The sequence below is a fragment of the Xenopus tropicalis genome, chromosome 3 (genome assembly GCF_000004195.4).
Source record: "Xenopus tropicalis strain Nigerian chromosome 3, UCB_Xtro_10.0, whole genome shotgun sequence".
Lineage (NCBI taxonomy): Eukaryota > Metazoa > Chordata > Amphibia > Anura > Pipidae > Xenopus > Xenopus tropicalis.
The window spans coordinates 140,126,968-140,147,238 of record NC_030679.2 but is presented as its reverse complement, the minus strand read 5'-3'; the positions used below and the strand labels follow the sequence as shown (position 1 = coordinate 140,147,238).

The 20,271-nt window shown below is 50.3% G+C and overlaps 1 protein-coding gene across 1 annotated transcript; it reads left to right on the top strand.

Annotated features, from left to right (window-relative positions):
• The first annotated feature begins 3,811 nt into the window (after nt 1–3,811).
• On the top strand, nt 3,812–19,542 carry epor (erythropoietin receptor). The gene is made up of 8 exons (XM_002939109.5): nt 3,812–4,145; nt 12,432–12,552; nt 15,047–15,216; nt 16,494–16,654; nt 16,975–17,125; nt 17,760–17,847; nt 17,929–18,016; nt 18,143–19,542. Exons 1-8 carry the CDS (start codon nt 4,013–4,015, stop codon nt 18,809–18,811), a joined length of 1,581 nt encoding a protein of 526 aa, XP_002939155.1. The 5' UTR covers nt 3,812–4,012; the 3' UTR covers nt 18,812–19,542.
• Nucleotides 19,543–20,271: the final 729 nt, after the last annotated feature.

Below are 20,271 nucleotides of genomic sequence, written 5' to 3'. Positions count from 1 at the left end.
AATGGGGCCCATTGTACCCTATCTGGAGATGTCTCCATCAGCCCAGTGTGCTTCTCACTTGATGGGAGTTTCCTACCTCAGTAGATATCTGCTCAATGTTTGACCAGGTATCTTTTGGGCAGGCCCCATAGCTGTGCCAGTAAGCAGCTGCCTTGGTATTGACCCTTATATTGCTGGACTACTACTACTCACAGCTCTGCCCTGCACTCACTCACTGCCTGTACTGAATCCTACTCACAGCTCTACCCTGCACTCACTCACTGCCTGTACTGACTCCTACTCACAGCTCTGCCCTGCACTCACTCACTGCCTGTACTGAATCCTACTCACAGCTCTACCCTGCACTCACTCACTGCCTGTACTGACTCCTACTCACAGCTCTGCCCTGCACTCACTCACTGCCTGTACTGACTCCTACTCACAGCTCTGCCCTGCACTCACTCACTGCCTGTACTGACTCCTACTCACAGCTCTGCCCTGCACTCACTCACTGCCTGTACTGACTCCTACTCACAGCTCTGCCCTGCACTCACTCACTGCCTGTACTGACTTCTACTCACAGCTCTGCACTCACTCACTCACTCACTGCCTGTACTGACTCCTACTCACAGCTCTGCCCTGCACTCACTCACTGCCTGTACTGACTTCTACTCACAGCTCTGCACTCACTCACTCACTCACTGCCTGTACTGACTCCTACTCACAGCTCTGCCCTGCACTCACTCACTGCCTGTACTGACTCCTACTCACAGCTCTGCCCTGCACTCACTCACTGCCTGTACTGACTCCTACTCACAGCTCTGCCCTGCACTCACTCACTGCCTGTACTGACTCCTACTCACAGCTCTGCCCTGCACTCACTCACTGCCTGTACTGACTCCTACTCACAGCTCTGCCCTGCACTCACTCACTGCCTGTACTGACTCCTACTCACAGCTCTGCCCTGCACTCACTCACTGCCTGTACTGACTTCTACTCACAGCTCTGCACTCACTCACTCACTCACTGCCTGTACTGACTCCTACTCACAGCTCTGCCCTGCACTCACTCACTGCCTGTACTGACTCCTACTCACAGCTCTGCACTCACTCACTGCCTGTACTGACTCCTACTCACAGCTCTGCGCTCACTCACTGCCTGTACTGACTCCTACTCACAGCCCTGCGCTCACTCACTGCCTGTACTGACTCCTACTCACAGCTCTGCACTCACTCACTGCCTGTACTGACTCCTACTCACAGCTCTGCGCTCACTCACTGCCTGTACTGACTCCTACTCACAGCTCTGCGCTCACTCACTGCCTGTACTGACTCCTACTCACAGCTCTACCCTGCACTCACTCACTGCCTGTACTGACTCCTACTCACAGCTCTACCCTGCACTCACTCACTGCCTGTACTGACTCCTACTCACAGCTCTGCCCTGCACTCACTCACTGCCTGTACTGACGCCTACTCACAGCTCTGCACTCACTCACTCACTGCCTGTACTGACTCCTACTCACAGCTCTACCCTGCACTCACTCACTGCCTGTACTGACTCCTACTCACAGCTCTGCCCTGCACTCACTCACTGCCTGTACTGACTCCTACTCACAGCTCTACCCTGCACTCACTCACTGCCTGTACTGACTCCTACTCACAGCTCTGCCCTGCACTCACTCACTGCCTGTACTGACTCCTACTCACAGCTCTGCCCTGCACTCACTCACTGCCTGTACTGACTCCTACTCACAGCTCTACCCTGCACTCACTCACTGCCTGTACTGACTTCTACTCACAGCTCTGCACTCACTCACTCACTCACTGCCTGTACTGACTCCTACTCACAGCTCTGCCCTGCACTCACTCACTGCCTGTAATGACTCCTACTCACAACTCTGCCCTGCACTCACTCACTGCCTGTAATGACTCCTACTCACAGCTTTGCCCTGCACTCACTCACTGCCTGTACTGACTCCTACTCACAGCTCTGCACTCACTCACTCACTGCCTGTACTGACTCCTACTCACAGCTCTGCGCTCACTCACTGCCTGTACTGACTCCTACTCACAGCCCTGCGCTCACTCACTGCCTGTACTGACTCCTACTCACAGCTCTGCACTCACTCACTGCCTGTACTGACTCCTACTCACAGCTCTGCGCTCACTCACTGCCTGTACTGACTCCTACTCACAGCTCTGCGCTCACTCACTGCCTGTACTGACTCCTACTCACAGCTCTGCACTCACTCACTGCCTGTACTGACTCCTACTCACAGCTCTACCCTGCACTCACTCACTGCCTGTACTGACTCCTACTCACAGCTCTACCCTGCACTCACTCACTGCCTGTACTGACTCCTACTCACAGCTCTGCCCTGCACTCACTCACTGCCTGTACTGACGCCTACTCACAGCTCTGCACTCACTCACTCACTGCCTGTACTGACTCCTACTCACAGCTCTACCCTGCACTCACTCACTGCCTGTACTGACTCCTACTCACAGCTCTGCCCTGCACTCACTCACTGCCTGTACTGACTCCTACTCACAGCTCTGCCCTGCACTCACTCACTGCCTGTACTGACTCCTACTCACAGCTCTGCCCTGCACTCACTCACTGCCTGTACTGACTTCTACTCACAGCTCTGCCCTGCACTCACTCACTGCCTGTACTGACTCCTACTCACAGCTCTGCCCTGCACTCACTCACTGCCTGTAATGACTCCTACTCACAGCTTTGCCCTGCACTCACTCACTGCCTGTACTGACTCCTACTCACAGCTCTACCCTGCACTCACTCACTGCCTGTACTGACTCCTACTCACAGCTCTGCACTCACTCACTCACTGCCTGTACTGACTCCTACACACAGCTCTGCCCTGCACTCACTCACTGCCTGTACTGACTCCTACTCACAGCTCTACCCTGCACTCACTCACTGCCTGTACTGACTCCTACTCACAGCTCTACCCTGCACTCACTCACTGCCTGTACTGACTCCTACTCACAGCTCTACCCTGCACTCACTCACTGCCTGTACTGACTCCTACTCACAGCTCTACCCTGCACTCACTCACTGCCTGTACTGACTCCTACTCACAGCTCTGCCCTGCACTCACTCACTGCCTGTACTGACTCCTACTCACAGCTCTACCCTGCACTCACTCACTGCCTGTACTGACTCCTACTCACAGCTCTGCCCTGCACTCACTCACTGCCTGTACTGACTCCTACTCACAGCTCTGCCCTGCACTCACTCACTGCCTGTACTGACTCCTACTCACAGCTCTACCCTGCACTCACTCACTGCCTGTACTGACTCCTACTCACAGCTCTGCCCTGCACTCACTCACTGCCTGTACTGACTTCTACTCACAGCTCTGCCCTGCACTCACTCACTGCCTGTACTGACTTCTACTCACAGCTCTGCCCTGCACTCACTCACTGCCTGTACTGACTCCTACTCACAGCTCTGCCCTGCACTCACTCACTGCCTGTACTGACTTCTACTCACAGCTCTGCCCTGCACTCACTCACTGCCTGTACTGACTCCTACTCACAGCTCTGCCCTGCACTCACTCACTGCCTGTACTGACTCCTACTCACAGCTCTGCCCTGCACTCACTCACTGCCTGTACTGACTCCTACTCACAGCTCTGCCCTGCACTCACTCACTGCCTGTACTGACTCCTACTCACAGCTCTACCCTGCACTCACTCACTGCCTGTACTGACTCCTACTCACAGCTCTGCCCTGCACTCACTCACTGCCTGTACTGACTCCTACTCACAGCTCTACCCTGCACTCACTCACTGCTACCCCCGGGAGTCGCTTATCTCACTTTCTGTTCAGAGACTGTGCTGCAATTCTCAGGGGTGCGAGGGTGGAGGCTATGGGAGATACAGGGAGGGGCAGAAAGGCACATGGAGACACAAGCAGATACAGAGCTAGAGTAGAGCTAGAGTACAGAAAGCAATGAGAAGGGAAAGACCCCGTTAGACTGCAGCGTTCCTGGGAAGATCCCTGCTATGGGTGCCCCATCTCACCCTTTATTCAGGACCCTACAGTGGAGGACACTGCCCTTTCTTTTGGCCTTTTGGGCACTTCTATCCACAGGGACCGCTGAAGACTCAATAATCACCCCTGAATTCCTCCGACACAGTAAGTGCATTCTGCACCCCAGTCCCACTGGGAACGTCTTTAATGGGTTAATGGTCAGTCCCACTGGGGAGCAAAGTGACCAAATGGGATGTGTGTAATGGGTTAAAGGGTCAGTCCCACTGGGGAGCAAAGTGACCGAATGGGATGTGTGTAATGGGTTAAAGGGTCAGTCCCATTGGGGAGCAAAGTGACCGAATGGCAGGGATGTGTTTAATGGGTTAATGGGTCAGTCCCACTGGGGAGCAAAGTGACCGAATGACAGGGATGTGTTTAATGAGTTAAAGGGTCAGTCCCACTGGGGAGCAAAGTGACCGAATGGGATGTGTGTAATGGGTTAAAGGGTCAGTCCCACTGGGGAGCAAAGTGACCAAATGGGATGTGTGTAATGGGTTAAAGGGTCAGTCCCACTGGGGAGCAAAGTGACCGAATGGCAGGGATGTGTTTAATGGGTTAATGGGTCAGTCCCACTGGGGAGCAAAGTGACCGAATGACAGGGATGTGTTTAATGGGTTAAAGGGACAGTCCCACTGGGGAGCAAAGTGACCGAATGGCAGGGATGTGTTTAATGGGTTAAAGGGTCAGTCCCACTGGGGAGCAAAGTGACCGAATGGGATGTGTTTAATGGGTTAAAGGGTCAGTCCCACTGGGGAGCAAAGTGACCGAATGACAGGGATGTGTTTAATGGGTTAAAGGGTCAGTCCCACTGGGGAGCAAAGTGACCGAATTGGATGTGTTTAATGGGTTAAAGGGTCAGTCCCACTGGGGAGCAAAGTGACCGAACGGCAGGGATGTGTTTAATGGGTTAAAGGGTCAGTCCCACTGGGGAGCAAAGTTACCGAATGGCAGGGATGTGTTTAATGGGTTAAAGGGACAGTCCCACTGGGGAGCAAAGTGACCGAATGGGATGTGTTTAATGGGTTAAAGGGTCAGTCCCACTGGGGAGCAAAGTGACCGAATGGGATGTGTTTAATGGGTTAAAGGGTCAGTCCCACTGGGGAGCAAAGTGACCGAATGGCAGGGATGTGTTTAATGGGTTAAAGGGTCAGTCCCACTGGGGAGCAAAGTGACCGAATGGGATGTGTTTAATGGGTTAAAGGGTCAGTCCCACTGGGGAGCAAAGTGACCGAATGGCAGGGATGTGTTTAATGGGTTAAAGGGTCAGTCCCACTGGGGAGCAAAGTGACCGAACGGCAGGGATGTGTTTAATGGGTTAAAGGGTCAGTCCCACTGGGGAGCAAAGTGACCGAATGGCAGGGATGTGTTTAATGGGTTAAAGGGTCAGTCCCACTGGGGAGCAAAGTGACCGAACGGCAGGGATGTGTTTAATGGGTTAAAGGGTCAGTCCCACTGGGGAGCAAAGTTACCGAATGGCAGGGATGTGTTTAATGGGTTAAAGGGACAGTCCCACTGGGGAGCAAAGTGACCGAATGGGATGTGTTTAATGGGTTAAAGGGTCAGTCCCACTGGGGAGCAAAGTAACCAAATGACAGGGATGTGTTTAATGGGTTAAAGGGACAGTCCCACTGGGGAGCAAAGTAACCAAATGACAGGGATGTGTTTAATGGGTTAAAGGGACAGTCCCACTGGGGAGCAAAGTGACCGAATGACAGGGATGTGTTTAATGGGTTAAAGGGACAGTCCCACTGGGGAGCAAAGTAACCAAATGACAGGGATGTGTTTAATGGGTTAAAGGGACAGTCCCACTGGGGAGCAAAGTGACCGAATGGCAGGGATGTGTTTAATGGGTTAATGGGTCAGTCCCACTGGGGAGCAAAGTGACCGAATGGCAGGGATGTGTTTAATGGGTTAAAGGGACAGTCCCACTGGGGAGCAAAGTAACCAAATGACAGGGATGTGTTTAATGGGTTAAAGGGACAGTCCCACTGGGGAGCAAAGTGACCGAATGGCAGGGATGTGTTTAATGGGTTAAAGGGACAGTCCCACTGGGGAGCAAAGTGACCGAATGGCAGGGATGTGTTTAATGGGTTAATGGGTCAGTCCCACTGGGGAGCAAAGTGACCGAATGGCAGGGATGTGTTTAATGGGTTAAAGGGACAGTCCCACTGGGGAGCAAAGTGACCGAATGGCAGGGATGTGTTTAATGGGTTAAAGGGACAGTCCCACTGGGGAGCAAAGTGACCGAATGGCAGGGATGTGTTTAATGGGTTAATGGGTCAGTCCCACTGGGGAGCAAAGTGACCGAATGGCAGGGATGTGTTTAATGGGTTAATGGGTCAGTCCCACTGGGGAGCAAAGTGACCGAATGACAGGGATGTGTTTAATGGGTTAAAGGGTCAGTCCCACTGGGGAGCAAAGTGACCGAATGGGATGTGTGTAATGGGTTAAAGGGTCAGTCCCACTGGGGAGCAAAGTGACCAAATGGGATGTGTTTAATGGGTTAAAGGGTCAGTCCCACTGGGGAGCAAAGTGACCGAATGGGATGTGTGTAATGGGTTAAAGGGTCAGTCCCACTGGGGAGCAAAGTGACCGAATGGCAGGGATGTGTTTAATGGGTTAATGGGTCAGTCCCACTGGGGAGCAAAGTGACCGAATGACAGGGATGTGTTTAATGGGTTAAAGGGTCAGTCCCACTGGGGAGCAAAGTGACCGAATGACAGGGATGTGTTTAATGGGTTAAAGGGTCAGTCCCACTGGGGAGCAAAGTGACCGAATGACAGGGATGTGTTTAATGGGTTAAAGGGTCAGTCCCACTGGGGAGCAAAGTGACCGAATGACAGGGATGTGTTTAATGGGTTAATGGGACAGTCCCACTGGGGAGCAAAGTGACCGAATAGCAGGGATGTGTTTAATGGGTTAATGGGACAGTCCCACTGGGGAGCAAAGTGACCGAATGGCAGGGATGTGTTTAATGGGTTAAAGGGTCAGTCCCACTGGGGAGCAAAGTGACCGAATGGGATGTGTTTAATGGGTTAAAGGGTCAGTCCCACTGGGGAGCAAAGTGACCGAATGACAGGGATGTGTTTAATGGGTTAAAGGGTCAGTCCCACTGGGGAGCAAAGTGACCGAATGACAGGGATGTGTTTAATGGGTTAAAGGGTCAGTCCCACTGGGGAGCAAAGTGACCGAATTGGATGTGTTTAATGGGTTAAAGGGTCAGTCCCACTGGGGAGCAAAGTGACCGAACGGCAGGGATGTGTTTAATGGGTTAAAGGGTCAGTCCCACTGGGGAGCAAAGTGACCGAATGGGATGTGTTTAATGGGTTAAAGGGTCAGTCCCACTGGGGAGCAAAGTGACCGAATGGGATGTGTTTAATGGGTTAAAGGGTCAGTCCCACTGGGGAGCAAAGTGACCGAATGGCAGGGATGTGTTTAATGGGTTAAAGGGTCAGTCCCACTGGGGAGCAAAGTGACCGAACGGCAGGGATGTGTTTAATGGGTTAAAGGGTCAGTCCCACTGGGGAGCAAAGTTACCGAATGGCAGGGATGTGTTTAATGGGTTAAAGGGTCAGTCCCACTGGGGAGCAAAGTGACCGAATGGGATGTGTTTAATGGGTTAAAGGGTCAGTCCCACTGGGAAGCAAAGTAACCAAATGACAGGGATGTGTTTAATGGGTTAAAGGGACAGTCCCACTGGGGAGCAAAGTAACCAAATGACAGGGATGTGTTTAATGGGTTAAAGGGACAGTCCCACTGGGGAGCAAAGTGACCGAATGGCAGGGATGTGTTTAATGGGTTAAAGGGACAGTCCCACTGGGGAGCAAAGTGACCGAATGGCAGGGATGTGTTTAATGGGTTAAAGGGTCAGTCCCACTGGGGAGCAAAGTGACCGAATGACAGGGATGTGTTTAATGGGTTAAAGGGACAGTCCCACTGGGGAGCAAAGTGACCGAATGGCAGGGATGTGTTTAATGGGTTAAAGGGTCAGTCCCACTGGGGAGCAAAGTGACCGAATGACAGGGATGTGTTTAATGGGTTAAAGGGTCAGTCCCACTGGGGAGCAAAGTGACCGAATGACAGGGATGTGTTTAATGGGTTAAAGGGACAGTCCCACTGGGGAGCAAAGTAACCAAATGACAGGGATGTGTTTAATGGGTTAAAGGGACAGTCCCACTGGGGAGCAAAGTAACCAAATGACAGGGATGTGTTTAATGGGTTAAAGGGACAGTCCCACTGGGGAGCAAAGTGACCGAATGGCAGGGATGTGTTTAATGGGTTAAAGGGACAGTCCCACTGGGGAGCAAAGTGACCGAATGACAGGGATGTGTTTAATGGGTTAAAGGGTCAGTCCCACTGGGGAGCAAAGTGACCGAATGGGATGTGTTTAATGGGTTAAAGGGTCAGTCCCACTGGGGAGCAAAGTGACCAAATGGGATGTGTTTAATGGGTTAAAGGGACAGTCCCACTGGGGAGCAAAGTGACCAAATGGGATGTGTTTAATGGGTTAAAGGGTCAGTCCCACTGGGGAGCAAAGTGACCAAATGGGATGTGTTTAATGGGTTAAAGGGTCAGTCCCACTGGGGAGCAAAGTGACCAAATGGGATGTGTTTAATGGGTTAAAGGGTCAGTCCCACTGGGGAGCAAAGTGACCGAATGGGATGTGTTTAATGGGTTAAAGGGTCAGTCCCACTGGGGAGCAAAGTGACCGAATGGGATGTGTTTAATGGGTTAAAGGGTCAGTCCCACTGGGGAGCAAAGTGACCGAATGGGATGTGTTTAATGGGTTAAAGGGTCAGTCCCACTGGGGAGCAAAGTGACCAAATGGGATGTGTTTAATGGGTTAAAGGGTCAGTCCCACTGGGGAGCAAAGTGACCAAATGGGATGTGTTTAATGGGTTAAAGGGACAGTCCCACTGGGGAGCAAAGTGACCAAATGGGATGTGTTTAATGGGTTAAAGGGACAGTCCCACTGGGGAGCAAAGTGACCGAATGGCAGGGATGTGTTTAATGGGTTAAAGGGACAGTCCCACTGGGGAGCAAAGTGACCGAATGACAGGGATGTGTTTAATGGGTTAAAGGGACAGTCCCACTGGGGAGCAAAGTGACCGAATTGGATATGTTTAATGGGTTAAAGGGTCAGTCCCACTGGGGAGCAAAGTGACCGAATGACAAGGATGTGTTTAATGGGTTAAAGGGTCAGTCCCACTGGGGAGCAAAGTGACCGAATGGGATGTGTTTAATGGGTTAAAGGGTCAGTCCCACTGGGGAGCAAAGTGACCGAATGACAAGGATGTGTTTAATGGGTTAAAGGGTCAGTCCCACTGGGGAGCAAAGTGACCGAATTGGATGTGTTTAATGGGTTAAAGGGACAGTCCCACTGGGGAGCAAAGTGACCGAATGGCAGGGATGTGTTTAATGGGTTAAAGGGACAGTCCCACTGGGGAGCAAAGTGACCGAATGGGATGTGTTTAATGGGTTAAAGGGTCAGTCCCACTGGGGAGCAAAGTGACCGAATGACAGGGATGTGTTTAATGGGTTAAAGGGACAGTCCCACTGGGGAGCAAAGTGACCAAATGGCAGGGATGTGTTTAATGGGTTAAAGGGACAGTCCCACTGGGGAGCAAAGTGACCGAATTGGATGTGTTTAATGGGTTAAAGGGTCAGTCCCACTGGGGAGCAAAGTGACCGAATGACAGGGATGTGTTTAATGGGTTAAAGGGTCAGTCCCACTGGGGAGCAAAGTGACCGAATTGGATGTGTTTAATGGGTTAAAGGGACAGTCCCACTGGGGAGCAAAGTGACCGAATTGGATGTGTTTAATGGGTTAAAGGGTCAGTCCCACTGGGGAGCAAAGTGACCGAATGGCAGGGATGTGTTTAATGGGTTAAAGGGTCAGTCCCACTGGGGAGCAAAGTGACCGAATGGGATGTGTTTAATGGGTTAAAGGGTCAGTCCCACTGGGGAGCAAAGTGACCGAATGGCAGGGATGTGTTTAATGGGTTAAAGGGACAGTCCCACTGGGGAGCAAAGTGACCGAATGACAGGGATGTGTTTAATGGGTTAAAGGGACAGTCCCACTGGGGAGCAAAGTGACCGAATGACAGGGATGTGTTTAATGGGTTAAAGGGACAGTCCCACTGGGGAGCAAAGTGACCGAATGGCAGGGATGTGTTTAATGGGTTAAAGGGACAGTCCCACTGGGGAGCAAAGTGACCGAATGGGATGTGTTTAATGTGTTAAAGGGACAGTCCCACTGGGGAGCAAAGTGACCGAATTGGATGTGTTTAATGGGTTAAAGGGTCAGTCCCACTGGGGAGCAAAGTGACCGAATTGGATGTGTTTAATGGGTTAAAGGGTCAGTGCAAACAAGGGCACAAGTGCTTAATAAGAGTAACATGTATCTCTATCCAAGATCATTATTTTCATATACTGGTTTGGTGTTTGCAAAAAACAAACAAACAAAAATTTTTTTTAAAAATGAATATACATACATACTTACATATATGAAGACATGTTGGGCCACCCTGCCCAGGAAGCAGGTCATGTGACACTCTATGTCATAATAACATGTTTGTGTCACTGCCGCTCTTATCTACAGCTCCAGACACTCAGAGCGAGGGGAGGCAGGGTAACCAGCATTGTTTGGGAACGTTATGTACATGTCTCATAGCTGTAATAGGAAAGTAAATAAAATATTATTCTGAATTATGGCATAGACAGCCCTATGGCCCAGAAGCAGTTCCCTAGCACCTATACTGTAATACGGTTTTAAAGGGACAATAAGGCACTCAGGGGCGGGGTTACTGGAATAAGGAGTTACAGGGATAATAAGGCACTCAGGGGCGGGGTTACTGGAATAAGGAGTTACAGGGGCAATAAGGCACTCAGGGGCGGGGTTACTGGAATAAGGAGTTACAGGGGCAATAAGGCACTCAGGGGCGGGGTTACTGGAATAAGGAGTTACAGGGACAATAAGGCACTCAGGGGCGGGGTTACTGGAATAAGGAGTTACAGGGACAATAAGGCACTCAGGGGCGGGGTTACTGGAATAAGGAGTTACAGGTGCAATAAGGCACTCAGGGGCGGGGTTACAGGAATAAGGAGTTACAGGGACAATAAGGCACTCAGGGGCGGGGTTACTGGAATAAGGAGTTACAGGGACAATAAGGCACTCAGGGGTGGGGTTACTGGAATAAGGAGTTACAGGGGCAATAAGGCACTCAGGGGCGGGGTTACTGGAATAAGGAGTTACAGGTGCAATAAGGCACTCAGGGGCGGGGTTACTGGAATAAGGAGTTACAGGGACAATAAGGCACTCAGGGGCGGGGTTACTGGAATAACTAGTTACAGGGGCAATAAGGCACTCACACTTCCTGTATGGGCACCATTGCCGGGGATTAACAGGCCTTTGTTAGGGGACATATTTCTGTATAAAACCTAGAAAAAAAGGTGCAAAAGCCTCATTAACATTTTTACAAACAAGTGTAATTTACCCCATCTTTTTTACCTCACATCTGCATTATTATATATTGTATAAATCTCAATTTAAACGAAAAGTAAAGTTTCCCGGGCAAATGTTTAGTTTTAGCAGCAGTGCCCCCTCTTTAATCACTTTAGTAAGACTTATCTATGCCCCATAGCGTTTCCATAACTGCAGAGCTGCTCGGCACATTTAGCTGTGTCACTTCTGATCCCAGCAGCCATCTTGGTTTTCAGCAAACAGCACCCACACTGGGATATTGTTGTACTGTCCAAGATTGGACTGGCCCAAATAGGCACTGGGGAAAAAAACCCTGGTGGGCCCTGATCCTGTTGCATCAAAATATGAATGTACATTGATATTTAACCACTTTTATTTCTCACTGGGGTGAACCTACTGTTTTTGGCCTTGGAATCTGAAGTACAGGATGTTGATTTCTGTGGCGGAGCTTTGAGTTTTTGTCAAAAATCTCCATAAAACTATACGTATTTGGTACAGGCACATTCATGAAACATGCCAAATTCTAAATCAGTTGTATTTCCACATATACTGCATATCCCTATATTATGGAAATAGCAATTAGTTTATTTTTGTTGGTATTCAGACCATTGAACCTTGTTACAAAAGTGAAATTACACAAACATTTAGAAAATATTAGAAAGCCCAGATTGTCCTGAAAAAATGATGTATAGTTTCTATAGCAACTAAACCACCCCCTTCAGAAAATGCCCCTAAAATGAAATGACCAGCGAATGTAATGAAAAATCCTGCTGGCAAAATCACTATTACATGTAGATGTGGGCTTGATAGCACAATATCACCACTGCTGTGCATTCCCCCCTTAGATTCACTGGGGGCTGCATATATTGCATTTACTCAGAAAATGTATTTATTTTGTTTCCATGCAGTATCTGAGAAAATTCCTGAGGAATATCAGAATCCACATTGCTTCACAACGGACTTGAATGATTTTATCTGTTTCTGGGAGGGAGAAAAAACAAAAAATGCATCTTTTTCCTATTCTGAAGAGTGAGTACCACCTAACATAGTGACACAGACAGGAGGGAGCTATGGGACACGGAGTCTGTCCCTCCCACTGCAGGGTGATACAGGGACACAGATAGGAGGGGGCTATGGGACACGGAGTCTGCCCCTCCCACTGCAGGGTGATACAGTGACACAGACAGGAGGGGGCTATGGGACAAAGAGTCTGCCCCTCCCACTGCAGGGTGATACAGTGACACAGACAAGAGGGAGCTATGGGACATGGAGTCTGTCCCTCCCACTGCAGGGTGATACAGTGACACAGAGAGGAGGGGGCTATGGGACATGGAGTCTGTCCCTCCCACTGCAGGGTGATACAGTGACACAGACAGGAGGGGGCTATGGGACATGGAGTCTGTCCCTCCCACTGCAGGGTGATACAGTGACACAGGAGGGAGCTATGGGACACGGAGTCTGTCCCTCCCACTGCAGGGTGATACAGTGACACAGACAGGAGGGAGCTATGGGACATGGAGTCTGTCCCTCCCACTGCAGGGTGATACAGTGACACAGACAGGAGGGAGCTATGGGACACGGAGTCTGTCCCTCCCACTGCAGGGTGATACAGTGACACAGACAGGAGGGGGCTATGGGACAAAGAGTCTGCCCCTCCCACTGCAGGGTGATACAGTGACACAGACAGGAGGGAGCTATGGGACATGGAGTCTGTCCCTCCCACTGCAGGGTGATACAGTGACACAGACAGGAGGGAGCTATGGGACATGGAGTCTGTCCCTCCCACTGCAGGGTGATACAGTGACACAGACAGGAGGGAGCTATGGGACATGGAGTCTGTCCCTCCCACTGCAGGGTGATACAGTGACACAGACAGGAGGGAGCTATGGGACACGGAGTCTGTCCCTCCCACTGCAGGGTGATACAGTGACACAGACAGGAGGGAGCTATGGGACACGGAGTCTGTCCCTCCCACTGCAGGGTGATACAGTGACACAGGCAGGAGGGGGCTATGGGACATGGAGTCTGTCCCTCCCACTGCAGGGTGATACAGTGACACAGACAGGAGGGGGCTATGGGACATGGAGTCTGCCCCTCCCACTGCAGGGTGATACAGTGACACAGACAGGAGGGGGCTATGGGACATGGAGTCTGCCCCTCCCACTGCAGGGTGATACAGTGACACAGACAGGAGAGAGCTATGGGACACGGAGTCTGCCCCTCCCACTGCAGGGTGATACAGTGACACAGACAAGAGGGAGCTATGGGACACGGAGTCTGTCCCTCCCACTGCAGGGTGATACAGTGACACAGACAGGAGGGGGCTATGGGACACGGAGTCTGTCCCTCCCACTGCAGGGTGATACAGTGACACAGACAGGAGGGGGCTATGGGACATGGAGTCTGTCCCTCCCACTGCAGGGTGATACAGTGACACAGACAGGAGGGGGCTATGGGACATGGAGTCTGCCCCTCCCACTGCAGGGTGATACAGTGACACAGACAGGAGGGAGCTATGGGACATGGAGTCTGTCCCTCCCACTGCAGGGTGATACAGTGACAAAGACAGGAGGGGGCTATGGGACATGGAGTCTGCCCCTCCCACTGCAGGGTGATACAGTGACACAGACAGGAGAGAGCTATGGGACATGGAGTCTGTCCCTCCCACTGCAGGGTGATACAGTGACACAGACAGGAAGGGGCTATGGGACACGGAGTCTGCCCCTCCCACTGCAGGGTGATACAGTGACACAGACAGGAGGGGGCTATGGGACACGGAGTCTGTCCCTCCCACTGCAGGGTGATACAGTGACACAGACAGGAGGGGGCTATGGGACATGGAGTCTGCCCCTCCCACTGCAGGGTGATACAGTGACACAGACAGGAGGGGGCTATGGGACACGGAGTCTGTCCCTCCCACTGCAGGGTGATACAGTGACACAGACAGGAGGGGGCTATGGGACACGGAGTCTGCCCCTCCCACTGCAGGGTGATACAGTGACACAGACAGGAGGGGGCTATGGGACACGGAGTCTGTCCCTCCCACTGCAGGGTGATACAGTGACACAGACAGGAGGGGGCTATGGGACATGGGGTCTGCCCCTCCCACTGCAGGGTGATACAGTGACACAGACAGGAGGGAGCTATGGGACACGGAGTCTGCCCCTCCCACTGCAGGGTGATACAGTGACACAGACAGGAGGGGGCTATGGGACATGGAGTCTGCCCCTCCCACGGCAGGGTGATACAGTGACACAGACAGGAGGGGGCTATGGAACATGGAGTCTGGCTGTCCCACTGCAAAAGCACAGTGGCCAATAGCAATCAGTCACCTTATTGGTCCCTACTGGAAGCTGTGCCTGTTAGCACCTTATGGCTGACATTACATTCTCTGTATGACTAATACAGTCTGTTGATCAGAGTGAGCGCCATTAGTACGAGGCTTATGGGTAACCAGGGGTGAGGGTCGTGCCATTACATTTTGCCCATATTCCCTTATGCCGCTCTCCTGTTTCCCACTCAGTGACCAAACCAAGACGTGCCGGCTCAGGACAGAGGAGGCATCTAATAACACCTGGTGGTACATCTGTGAGTTTCCAGTCACTGAAGTTGTCCTGTTCGCTGGCATCACCATCTCTGTGTACCCATGCCCCGGGTGCCAGGCTGCCAGGGAGATCTATATTAATGAACTCGGTAAGAAGCCCCTTTACCTTCTGATGTTATTCTCCCTTCTCTATCCCAGCGGAACATTATACCCAGAGGGATAGATCTGCAATTCCCCCACAGATTTATCTCAGGCCCATCAACCTTGCAGCTTACGGGTGATGTTGCACAACTCCCAGTATCCTTTGGAAGTTGGAGGATGCTGGGAATTGCACAACATTGTTGTTCATCTAAAGCAGGGGTGGGGAAACTACGGCCCGCGGGCCACGTCCGGCACGTTCGGCTTTTTAATCCGGGCCGCCGACTCCGCAAGTCTCATCACGCAAGACTTGTACCAACGAGCAGTGACGGCGTAACACTGGCCTGGCCCATATATCAAACTCTTGGCCCGTCTGTTGGACCCTGAGCCAAAAAGTTTGCCCACCCCTGATCTAAAGTATCCATCTGCAGGCACTGGGTTTTTCTTGGCCTCATTTAGGTGGTTTGCAGGTTCTCCAGCCATCCAGACCAATATCTAACAAACCCTCAACTAGATATCAATCAGGGTCAGTTAAATGCCTTCGGCAGCTTATATGGCCATATGGTCCCTTCCGATGGCCTGCTAGACCAGTATTTGGCAGGTCTGGGAGTCCTGTTAGGAAAAAACGCATTGGCATGTTGAAGCAGTATCTTTTCTGCTGGTTGGCCATAGGCACTCATTACGATCTGATTGTAGGTTTTATCTGAATCCTGGACCAAATTCTGGATTCAATGTAACCCCATAAGCCGGGGGGGCTGAGCAATTGTATCATCCTGATTTGGCCCACCTGTTGGTGGTCAAATCAGTCGCTAAATAAGCCAGTCTTAAAGCATATGCCTGGATTTGGTCATGAGTGGCCACCTGACTTAAGGTCCCCATACACGGGCCGATTCTAGCTGCAGGTATGGGTCCCTTAGACTGATTCGGCAGCTAATCTGCCCGTGTATGGGCACTACCGACGGGCCTGACCGGCCGATATTTGGCCTGAAATCAGCCAGATATTTATCGGGCAGGTTAAAAAATTTAGTCGGATCGGGGACCGCATCGGCTCTGCACATGTGGGATATCTGCCCCATTTACAGAAGTTTTTTAATACGCCCACATAACGCCCCATTATGTTCAGCCCTGTTACTCTCAACTGCCTTGTTTGTCCCAGTCCTGGGCTATAAGTATGGGATCCTTCAAAAAATATGGAGGGTAAAATAATGGTAAACTGTGGTAAGATTAAACATTGAGTTTAGGGATCCGTCTCAATTGAATGCATTTCATTTTCTTTTTGTTTCCAAAGTGTTGCTCAATCCCCCCTTAAACGTGACGGTGAAGGAGAAGCAGGATCCGCGGGGACTTCTGATTTCATGGAAACCCCCACACTTCCAAAAGAATCATGATATAAACAATGAGATAAAATACCAGGTCAACTACTCAACCCCAAATGGTGAAGTGCAGACGGTAAGGCTGAATTCGGTGGAAATGGATCTGCCCGGTGCAAGCTTGTGTCATACAAACATTGGGTGTGGCCTCTCTTGATTGGACAATCTATGGCTAAATACTGATCTTATCAAATGAAGAACCTCATTGCAGGGATGTAGTCCTTCATCAATAGTTCAATCATTGGCTCAAGGGACTCTCCACTTGGGTGGCCAAATTGGGTGAAGATCTGCTAGTTTGTCGAGATTAATTCATTACCAAAAATAATGAGCAGATCTTCCTATGTACGTCCAGCATTGCATATCCTCTCCGTACATTCACTCGCACTCTTGTTGCTGCAGGTGGAGGTGGAAGCAGGAAGGACTGAGATTATCCTCACTGATTTCGCCCAAGTTGCATATACCGTCACAGTAAGATGCAAAGCTGATGGTGCATCATATAAAGGCTACTGGAGTGATTGGACTGCACCTATTACCATAGAAACCTTTATTGGTGAGTGGGCGAGCTGCTTAAATCCTTCCGGCACACATAAGGGCCGATTGTAGCTGCCGATATTGAGCCCTTAGACCAATTCGGCAGATTATCGGCCCGTGTAGGGGCACAAACTCCCAGCCTGCCCGACTGACATCTGGCCTGAAATCGGCCAGATATCGATCAGGCAGGTTAAAAAATGTAGTCGGATTGTGGACCGCATTGGCTCGTTGAAGGTGGTCCCCGAACCAACTGGGCCTATTCCATTCGATCGAATTAGCCTAAAATCACCCAATATCACCCACCAGTAGGTGGTGATATTGGGAGAAAATCCGCTCGCTTGGCTAACCTCGCCGAGCAAGCGGATCTTCACGTGTATGGCCACCTATAGTGTGGTTTATTACTGGATGTAGTATCAAAGGTGTGACTAGTGTATGATTGGTCCAGAGCACGAGTGCTATATAAATTGTGTCCTGATGGGGGCGTAGTATATACTATAAGCACCTTTATAAGGGCAGACAACAGTAAGGCCGGTGACAAGATGACTGAGCCTCGTTGTTTAAGACACAATAAAGGGGATACATTAAGGTGCACTGTAGGACTGAAAAGAAGGTGGGGGTTCTACCCGTGGACTCATTCGCTTCCTCTCTTACAGATCTCCGCCTTCTCTTGTTGTTGAGTATAACTTTTTTTGTGGCCCTGGTTGCTGGAGTCGGAGTTTATGTGTTCATGAGACACGGCAGGTAAGGCCGACGTGCAAGGATGCATCTTTTCTCAGTGCTCATTTTCTTCTTGGGAACCTCATTTCACTTGTCTCTTTACAGGTTCCTGAAACACAAGGTGTGGCCGCAAGTCCCCACCCCAGAGAATCATTTCCAGGGGCTCTTCACAACGCACAAAGGAAATTTCAAGGTATTGTTACGTCTCTACACTATAATCGCTGCACAGACAACTGCACTAGGGGCAAAAAATGTGTAAAACATACCAATGTATAAAACTTCCATTTATAAATTCAACTTTTTGTTTTTCTTTGTCCAGTTATGGCTTGGCCAGGCTGACACCTACCTATTGTGGATCTCCAGACATGTCTTTCAAGAAGATCCCTCATCTACACTGGAGGTCCTTTCTGAGCTTCCATCTGCCGCACTTCCACGCTCTTTCAACCCAAATCCACTGAAGGACAGTTACGTGGTTTTGGATGAGAATCGCATGCCTCGTTCTCTGGAGTGGTTTCAGGCTCAGAGGCATAAAGCTGGCTTAGTCGGTGCTGAAAACTTGGACTCCAGGTTGCACAAAAGTCCAAGTAAAGATGTGGTATTGGAGGAGACCAGGGAGGAGCAGATTACAGTAAAGGCAGACGACAGAGTGCAGAATTTAAAAGGAGACAGAAGTCATGGTGAACTGTTTAGAGAAGATGAGTATGTGGAAGCTCCAATGGTGGAGCGTGAACGGCACAGAGTGTCTAGGGAAAACTCAGTGAGCTCCGATGGGAAGCAGAGTTCTCCCTCGAGTTTTGAGTACACTGAACTACAGACTTGTGAGGGTCTCCTCTCGCCCAAACCAAGGCCCATCCCTCCTCGCATTCCACTTAAGTACACCTACCTTGATATGTCTAATTCCGGAGAAAGCAGCCCGCCGCCATCTCCGAACTTTTATCAGAACAGCCCGATCACAAACTTCTTGGCCCCTATATACTCACAATGCTGAAGGCAGGTTTCACAATGCTGAAGTCCGTGAGAAAATACATGGTGGAACAGAGGATTACTACATAGGCAGGAGGTTAATGATTGGAGGAAAATATAAAAAAAATGGCATTAATATCAATGGAACTAAGGATAAATTTACATGTTTCTTCATTTTCATCCTTTGTTGATATAGTAGCTCCAGTTGAGTTACTCAAGACTTTGAACAAGAAGCCTTTATACGTATTAACAAATAAGACTTGCTAAATGATGAGAGGGTCTGGCTTTGGATCTTACATTTGGGCAGGGGTTGTTGGAAAGTTTTTATGTTATGTTGGCTTTAGTGAATCCAGGGTGTATCATTCATCACTGAAGATGACAGCCAACCTGAAGATCTTCTGTTGAAGACCAAGTCCTAATCTTGCTATGGTAGCCAAGTAGGTGGCCTACACCAGAGAATCATGCAATGTACATATCTGTATATAAATGCTGTTGTTCTGGGACAAACAACGTGATTTCAAAATGTATTTCATCATTATAATAGTCTCCTCTTCCTTTTTAAAAGGTGTTAGGGGCAGGGGGAAACTATAGATCTTTTCTTAACCCCAGAGTTTTTCCTAAAGAATTTTTAGTGTTCTGTATATAATTTCATTTTGTCTTTTTTCCCCACTCATTTGGTTCTATAACATTTTTGTACTATATGTTGTTGTATACATTTTGTAATAAAAATACTATTTTCTTATTTTTCTACAGTGACCAGTGGTAGGGTTTAGATTTATTGTTCCATGGGTGAGATTTAAATGGATTGCACCTAAGCTACGACCACCAAAATATAACCAGGGTCGGACTGGGCTGGTGGGCCCCTGAGGCCCAGACGGTGTTCCTCTCCTGACGTGTTAAACTTGGCGCGCTCAGGGGATGACGTTGGGCAGGGGCCCCTGCAGAGAGTTAGGGAGGCTCAGCGGGGGTCTCTGTGGGGGGTTAGGGGGTGCAGCAGGGGTCTCTGTGGGGGGTTAGGGGGTGCAGCGGGGGCCCCTAAGGGGTGCGGGGGACAAGGCCGGCGGGGGCACCTGCAGGGCCCCTGGGTCGGCAGCCCCTGCACCCCCAGTCCGACCCTGAATATAGCCTCAGGACAACCAATAAAATGCTTGCTTTTATCACTATTTTGTCAAGTGACTTATCAGAGCTGATTAGTGTGCTTGTAAAGGTGTCCCCCTATGGGGGGGGCGCCTTTACAGTTTACACAATGGGGCTGATCTATTACCTTTAAGGGCTCTGGCACACGGGGAGATTAGTCGCCTGCGACAAATCTCCCTGTTCGCGGGCGACTTATTTCCCCAAGTTGCCATCCGTTGCCATCCCACCGGCGAAAATGTAAGTTGCCGGTGGGATGGCACACGCGGCGGCGCGATTTCGGCAAATCGCCGAAAATGCCTCGCGTTGAATAGTGAAACCAACCCAAACTTAATACTACAAATATCTCCT

Coding starts and splice junctions, on each gene's coding strand:
- epor (XM_002939109.5), top strand. CDS start 4,013: ATGGGTGCCCCATCTCACCCTTTATTCAGGACCCTACAGTGGAGGACA. Junction 17,126..17,759: donor TACCATAGAAACCTTTATTG/GTGAGTGGGCGA, acceptor CCTCTCTTACAG/ATCTCCGCCTTCTCTTGTTG. Junction 18,017..18,142: donor CGCACAAAGGAAATTTCAAG/GTATTGTTACGT, acceptor TTCTTTGTCCAG/TTATGGCTTGGCCAGGCTGA.